This window comes from Osmerus mordax, chromosome 23 (assembly GCF_038355195.1).
Source record: "Osmerus mordax isolate fOsmMor3 chromosome 23, fOsmMor3.pri, whole genome shotgun sequence".
Classification (NCBI taxonomy): domain Eukaryota; kingdom Metazoa; phylum Chordata; class Actinopteri; order Osmeriformes; family Osmeridae; genus Osmerus; species Osmerus mordax.
In genome coordinates, this window is record NC_090072.1 from 317,958 (window position 1) to 325,647 (window position 7,690).

General features: G+C 50.4%; 2 protein-coding genes across 2 annotated transcripts in view; one reads left to right on the forward strand and one right to left on the reverse strand.

The window, feature by feature from the left end:
- Positions 1-450: 450 nt before the first annotated feature.
- slc25a11 (solute carrier family 25 member 11) lies at positions 451-6,960 on the reverse strand. Its single transcript, XM_067261745.1, has 8 exons — positions 6,777-6,960; positions 4,948-5,100; positions 4,359-4,565; positions 4,176-4,266; positions 3,870-3,960; positions 1,656-1,755; positions 1,273-1,324; positions 451-857 (listed from the first exon to the last, which is right to left on the reverse strand). The coding sequence occupies exons 1-8, from the start codon at positions 6,839-6,841 to the stop codon at positions 705-707; spliced, it is 912 nt and encodes a 303-aa protein (XP_067117846.1). The 5' UTR covers positions 6,842-6,960; the 3' UTR covers positions 451-704.
- A 227-nt stretch (positions 6,961-7,187) lies between these two features.
- Positions 7,188-7,690, forward strand: part of LOC136967828 (motile sperm domain-containing protein 1-like) — a 2,524-nt gene continuing 2,021 nt past the window's right edge. Inside the window, exon 1 of the mRNA XM_067261786.1 lies at positions 7,188-7,269. The gene's annotated coding sequence lies outside the window, so the exon portion shown is untranslated. The remainder of the gene's footprint in view (positions 7,270-7,690) is intronic.

The following is a 7,690-nucleotide window of genomic DNA, read 5'->3' on the forward strand; positions in this document are numbered from 1 at the left end:
CCTGTCCCTCACTAACTACTTACCATAGCATAGCAAGCCCCCCTCTCTAGCTAGCTACTGTAGCTTTGCTAGCAGCTCTCTCTAGCTAGCTTTAGCTACCAACTGTAGCATTTCATTTACACATCTGTTTGTGTGTGTGAAGCACCAGTCTAAGACACAGAGGAAGTTTCAGAAAAATTTTTTTTATCAACAACTCTGACAGGGGCCATCTCCATGGTTACCGGAGCAGCTCCCTGCCTTCCCATGATGCACCAGGAACACTACCAGCTTTTTCCTGTTGCTTAGAACACCAACACATCTATCTGTCTGAGAACTTGTGTGTCTGTATGACTGTGTGTGTGTATATCACGTGTGAGTGTGTGTATGGTGTGCGTGTTGAAGAGGTCTATGTGTGTGAATGTCTTATCAGGGTCAGTTGTACAACCAGCTCCCCCCCCCCCCCCCCCCCCCCCCCCCCCCCCCCCTACCCGAGGTCATCTTGGGAGTTGTGCTTCATCTTGGGAGCCCCAACCATGTGTGTTTGTGTGTAAGTATGTATGCATGTGTGTGTGTGTGTGTGCTAGGCAGTTGGGACTGTTGTAGGGCAGAATGACAGGTGAAAGGTCACTCCCTAACCTGGTGTGTGTGAGTATAAGTGTGTGTGTGTGTGTGAGTATAAGTGTGTGTGTGTGTGAGTATAAGTGTGTGTGTGTGTATAGGTGTGTCTAGTCCAGGAAGTATTTCTTGTAGAGCTTGTTCATCTGCTCCAGGAATATGAAGGTGAGGACTGTGTGAGGGCCGAGGCGGGCGTAGTACGGAGTGAAGCCCTTCCACAGAGAGAAGAAGCCCTCGTTTCGCACCACCTTCACCAGCACCTCCTGCAGGAGGGGAGGAGGTACTGCATCACTATACACTACACACACCATCACTACAAACCATCACTACACACCATCACTATACACTACACACACCATCACTACACACCATCACTACACACCATCACTATACACTACACACACCATCACTACACACACCATCACTATACACCATCACTATACATTACACACACCATCACTACACACCATCACTACACACCATCACTATACACTACACACACCATCACTACACACACCATCACTACACACCATCACTATACACTACACACACCATCACTACACACCATCACTACACACCATCACTATACACTACACACACCATCACTACACACCATCACTACACACCATCACTATACACTACACACACTGTGTGGGGTGTTGAAGGGGAGGTACGTACTACACCATTCTTGTACTCCGGCTTTCCATCAATCATCCTCATGCTCTGGATCCTGGAGATAGAGAGAGAGAGAGAGAGAGAGCGGGGGGATAGAGAGAGAGAAGGAGAGAGAGCGAGAGAGAGAGGGGGGGTAGGGAGAGAGGGATAGGGAGAGAGAAGGAGAGAGCGAAAGAGAGGGGGAGGGAGAGAAAGGGACAGGGAGAGAGAGCGAGCGAGGGGGGGAGGGAGAGAGAGGGGGAGGGAGAGGGACAGGGAGGGATGAGGGAGAGAGAGAGGGAGTTTTTTTTGTGAGTTGATATATTTATAAGACACACAGGGAGGAGGAGGGGTGAGGAAGGAGGAGAAGAATAGAGGAGGAGAGGAGGGGGGGAGGGGACCCTCACCTGGTCTTGACGATGTCCACAGGCATCGATGCTGCCGTGGTAACGAGGCCACTAATCATACTGGCGCAGAAATGACACAGAATGTCATCCCCAAAATACCCTGCAGAAAAAAAAAACTGTTACTGTGTGTAAATACCCTGCAGAAACACCCCTGTTAATGTGTGTAAATACCCTGCAGAAACACCCCTGTTACTGTGTGTAAATACCCTGCAGAAACACCCCTGTTACTGTGTGTAAATACACTGCAGAAACACCCCCTGTTACTGTGTGTAAATACCCTGCAGAAACACCCCTGTTACTGTGTGTAAATACTCTGCAGAAACACCCCTGTTACTGTGTGTAAATACCCTGCAGAAACACCCCTTGTTACTGTGTGTAAATACCCTGCAGAAACACCTGTTACTGTGTGTAAATACCCTGCAGAAACACCCCTGTTACTGTGTGTAAATACCCTGCAGAAACACCCCTGTTACTGTGTGTAAATACCCTGCAGAAACACCCCTGTTACTGTGTGTAAATACACTGCAGAAACACCCCCTGTTACTGTGTGTAAATACCCTGCAGAAACACCCCTGTTACTGTGTGTAAATACCCTGCAGAAACACCCGTTACTGTGTGTAAATACCCTGCAGAAACACCCCTTGTTACTGTGTGTAAATACCCTGCAGAAACACCCCCTGTTACTGTGTGTAAATACCCTGCAGAAACACCCCTGTTACTGTGTGTAAATACCCTGCAGAAACACCCCTGTTACTGTGTGTGAATACCCTGCAGAAACACCCCTGTTACTGTGTGTAAATACCCTGCAGAAACACCCCTGTTACTGTGTGTAAATACCCTGCAGAAACACCCCTGTTACTGTGTGTAAATACCCTGCAGAAACACCCCTGTTACTGTGTGTAAATACCCTGCAGTAACACCCCCTGTTACTGTGTGTAAATACCCTGCAGTAACACCCCCTGTTACTGTGTGTAAATACCCTGCAAAAACACCCCTGTTACAGCGTGTGTTGTGATGGCTCCGCCCTGTTACAGCGTGTGTTGTGATGGCTCCGCCCTGTTACAGCGTGTGTTGTGATGGCTCCGCCCTGTTACAGCGTGTGTTGTGATGGCTCCGCCCTGTTACAGCGTGTGTTGTGATGGCTCCGCCCTGTTACAGCGTGTGCTGCGATGGCTCCGCCCTGTTACAGCGTGTGTTGCGATGGCTCCGCCCTGTTACAGCGTGTGTTGCGATGGTTCCGCCCTGTTACAGCGTGTGTTGCGATGGTTCCGCCCTGTTACAGCGTGTGTTGCGATGGCTCCGCCCTGTTACAGCGTGTGTTGCGATGGCTCCGCCCTGTTACAGCGTGTGTTGCGATGATTCCGCCCTGTTACAGCGTGTGTTGCGATGGCTCCGCCCTGTTACAGCGTGTGTTGCGATGGCTCCGCCCTGTTACAGCGTGTGTTGCGATGATTCCGCCCTGTTACAGCGTGTGTTGCGATGGCTCCGCCCTGTTACAGCGTGTGTTGCGATGGCTCCGCCCTGTTACAGCGTGTGTTGTGATGGCTCCGCCCCTGTTGTGATGGCTCCGCCCCTGTTGTGATGGCTTCGCCCCTGATAAACCTTTTCTTTCATTACCCACCTATGACACAGGCTCATCCTACGTAGCCAGCACATTAAGAACGGTGAGCCCTGCAGCCAATCAGAATCGAGTATTCACCCAGACTATGATATTGTGTTTGTTTTGGTTTTGTTTAAAGAAGTGAGCTTCCGGCTGGGGGAATGTGATTTTTGTGATATAAGAATGTGATACAAGAGTGTGTGTGAGCATGTGCTTAGAGTGTGTGTGTAAATTGTGTGTGTGTGTGCGTACCTGAGTCTAGCAGACCCTGTTTAGTCTGAGAGTATGAGGGCGTGTGTGTGTGTGTACGTACCTGAGTCTAGCAGACCCTGTTTAGTCTGAGAGTATGAGGGTGTGTGTGTGTGTGTGTGTGCGTACCTGAGTCTAGCAGACCCTGTTTAGTCTGAGAGTATGAGGGTGTGTGTGTGTGTGTGCGTACCTGAGTATAGCAGACCCTGTTTAGTCTGAGAGTATGAGGGTGTGTGTGTGTGTACGTACCTGAGTCTAGCAGACCCTGTTTAGTCTGAGAGTATGAGGGCGTGTGTGTGTGTGCGTACCTGAGTCTAGCAGACCCTGTTTAGTCTGAGAGTATGAGGGCGTGTGTCTGTGCGTACCTGAGTCTAGCAGACCCTGTTTAGTCTGAGAGTATGAAGCCAGCTGAGCAGCGTTCACCACAACAGCCCTCGCCATGGTGGGTACACACCCCTGAAACACACACACACACACACACACACATCAAGCCATGGTGGGTATACACCCCTGAAACACACACACACACACACACACATCAAGCCATGGTGGGTACACACCCCTGAAACACACATCAATCCATGGAACACCCACACAACAAATACATTTACTGTACACACACATACACACACACACACATACACACCCACAGCACTCTCTCTCTCTCCTACCCTCCAGAGTGTGGTGATTCCCTCCTCCCTGGTGATGCGGGCCAAAGCGTTGAACACGTTGGAGTAACCTCTCCTCTGGTCTGCAGGCAGTCTGCACACACACACAGTGTTGGGGAGTAAGGGAACACATGCATGTAGTGACTGATGCACACACAATATAAAAGTCTGTCGCCCCCTCCTCACCTTCCGTCAGCTGTCATGCGTATGAGAGCCACCTCTGCAGGCGTGCCCACGAAGGCCCCTGTGGCCCCGGCCGTCATGCCGATGAGAGCCTTGAGCAGGAAGCTGGGGGGCGTCCCGTCCGCGGAGGTCATCTTCTCAAACAGCACAGTGTAGATGCCCAGCCTGGTGGTGGTGTAGGTGGCCTGGCGCAGCAGACCTGCAGACAGACTGGAGGGGGGGGGAGGGGGGGTGAGTGAGTGTGCATGAAGGTGGGTGTGTTTGTGTGAGTGTAAAGTGTAGATGCCCCCAGACTCTCGTTCCTCAGGATGGACCCCAGGGCGTGTGTGTGTGTACCCAGTGTAGATGCCCCCCAGACCCTCGTTCCTCAGGATGGACCCCAGGGCGTGTGTGTGTGTACCCAGTGTAGATGCCCCCCAGACCCTCGTTCCTCAGGATGGACCCCAGGGCGTGTGTGTGTGTACCCAGTGTAGATGCCCCCCAGACCCTCGTTCCTCAGGATGGACCCCAGGGCGTGTGTGTGTGTACCCAGTGTAGATGCCCCCCAGACCCTCGTTCCTCAGGATGGACCCCAGGGCGTGTGTGTGTGTACCCAGTGTAGATTCCCCCCAGACCCTCGTTCCTCAGGATGGATCCCAGGGCGTGGAAGCTGGTCTTGTACTCCTTGGCCTTTGATCCCTGACCTGCCAGCTGCATCCTGTTCTTCACCAGGTCCAGAGGCTGTACGAACACTGTGGCCCCCATCCTGCACACACACAGACACTTGGTCAGTAGTTCCACTAACAGGTGCCCCAGTGCAGGAGAGAGTTCGTACACACACCATCTCCTGTCTTGGTACCTGTAGGACCACTGATGCTACAGAAACACTGACCCTGACTTTCTGATGAAGGCATGAGGGCAGATGGGAAGGGGGGGGGGGGAGTGAGTATAGGGGAGTAAAATAAGCCCCTGTTCTTAATCTGCATGTTTACAATGTTATTGTAAACACCCTCTCCCCCCAAACAGGGCGCACTTGGGTAAAATCGCAGATTGCCTGCCACATGAACGAGAACAGACAAGTTGCGCTTTCAATATGCGTTCGTGGGAGGGTCATGGGGAAAGTGGGAGTTCCACCCAAAAAGGTGGGAGGATACGCGTATAGTGCGCCTAATTATATATTCTGCGGTATTTACAAAGACTTCCAGTAAGAGCCCGCCTCTATTCTGCGGGGTAAATTCTCCGCCTCTTAAAAGCAGGTCTAAACCAGGAGCGCCTTTTCCTGTGTGTACAGATGTACCTTATTCAGGCAGCAGTGATCCGAGGGCCAATATTTTCCGAGGGTGTGGATGTTCTGCTCTGTAATATGTTCAGGCTTGCTGTTACTTCATGCATGTCACAAAACGTAAGCTTGCACTTTTTCCCGTAGGAAGATCCATGATAGATACATGCAGGCCCACTGTTCTTTTAGAGGCGCGCTAATTACGCTAGAGGGGGGAGTATGCGCTGATTGCCTGATGGGTGTCAGGTTTAATAAATACTAGGACGCATACCAAACTCGCATAAACAGACGCAGCGTAAACTGCGCAGTGTTAGCAAATCTACCCCTGTGTGTACTGCGCTAAAACCATGTCAGAACCGGAGAACCGGCCACAGCAAAGAGGCTTGTGGGGTCGTGACCTTTAAACAGTGTGTGACGCTCACAACAGCAACAGCTTTCACAAACACGGCTGTTTATGGTCACGCGAGTAATATGGTCCTACTGGCAACTGGTACGAAAGACGGTCTGGTCTGGTTTGGTAAACCGAAATGTTAGCCACAGTGGGGCTGCGATCCCAGAGGTTAACTCACACAGGGATAATAATAATAATAAGAAGAAGACTTTATTTATATAGCACATTTCATACAAGAATTGCAGCTCAAGATGCTTTACATAAAATCGATAAAAACAATATTATAAGTAATAAAAGTAATAAACCCCTTCTGAACACGTCTTTGGGGTATCTCGAGCCAGTCTTTGTGGTTTTCCAATATAAATAAAAAAATTGAAAATATAATGTAGCTAATCAAAACCCAAGCTCAGACCTTTTTCAGAGGAGTCCAAAACCTATGATGAGCTCAAGCCTTTTAAAGAGCAATTCAAAACACACAATCTCAGACCTTTTGCTGAGCAGTCCAGAACCTATGTTGCTCAAGCCTTTTGATAACACTGTTTACCGATCAATACGGGTCATGAACGCTGTGCTAACTAGCTAGTTTGGTTGTTTCTGATTGAAACTATCCTGCAGGGAGACAGAGATAATCACGCGCTTTCCTTCTCTTTCTCTCAAGCCACACCGGGGTCTCACGGTCTGCATGAGTTAGGTAACCAAACACTGCACCGTGAGCTCCCGTCTGCGGTGTAGACCGGTGACCGCTACCAGGCCTTCGCCGACCCCTACTTACCCGGCCAGACCACCGAACAGGAACTTAATGGCCTTCGGAGATGTTTTGGGCTTCGTGTCCGCCATGTTAACGACTGTCGGTCTCCCGACGTGTCCCCGTGCTTCTGTGATTCAAACCGGACAGTCCCACCGGCCCTGGCCTCGCGCTGTTGCAGCTTTACCTCTACAGCAGTGGGGCAAGGTGACACGCGGGGGCGCGCACGCTCATAGAGACGATGTGGGGATGCTTTAGTCACGGGGCGGCTCGGTTTACATGGAGCGAGCACGCTTCTCACATCTCCCGGGCTGAACCAATCAGAGGAGAGGAGGGGCGGGTGTTGTCGATGTCACTGCGTAAAAACATAAACACGGAAGAACTCTAATGGAGAAATTATGGACACATCCCCTGACGAATAAGATGGTGAATTTGAAGTCATTGTCTCTTGTCATTGGGTTACTCCCTGACCAAGGGCGGGATTTGACTAGACTCGTACAAGTCTTGTGGAGTGGACGAGGTAAGTTCACAAATGTAAACTCAGCAATTAACTCGCCTTTGCTCCAACCGAATAACGTTTGAACGTCCATACTAGACGAGACAGCTACTTAGTGTTATACTTCCTAGAAGTTGACAGACCTGAGCAAAAACATAGGTAGTAACGAAGCTAGCTAGCTTGCTGATCCAGCCTATTGCTCCTCAGCCGGTCACGCAGAACCGAACTCCGTTTGCGTTATCCAAACCCGGGTGTACCTATGCTTGCTGACGGGATGTTTGCAGTGATAACGTTACAAAGTCCAGCGCTTTTTTAGTTAGACGGTATCTTGTTACTGTCAGTGTGATAAGTACAGACGAGGGTGGCTTATATTCGGGATAGATAACACCAACCTGACCAAACAAAGGACTGAAGGTTCAAACTAACATCTCGTTGTATGTTAATG

Excerpts from the sequence above, each read along its gene's own strand:
- slc25a11 (XM_067261745.1), bottom strand. The coding sequence starts at position 6,841 with ATGGCGGACACGAAGCCCAAAACATCTCCGAAGGCCATTAAGTTCCTG. Across the intron at positions 4,566-4,947 it reads CTGGGGGGAATCTACACTGG|TCTGTCTGCAGGTCTGCTGC; the intron begins GTACACACACAC and ends CCCCCCCTCCAG. Across the intron at positions 4,267-4,358 it reads CGCATGACAGCTGACGGAAG|ACTGCCTGCAGACCAGAGGA; the intron begins GTGAGGAGGGGG and ends GTGTGTGTGCAG.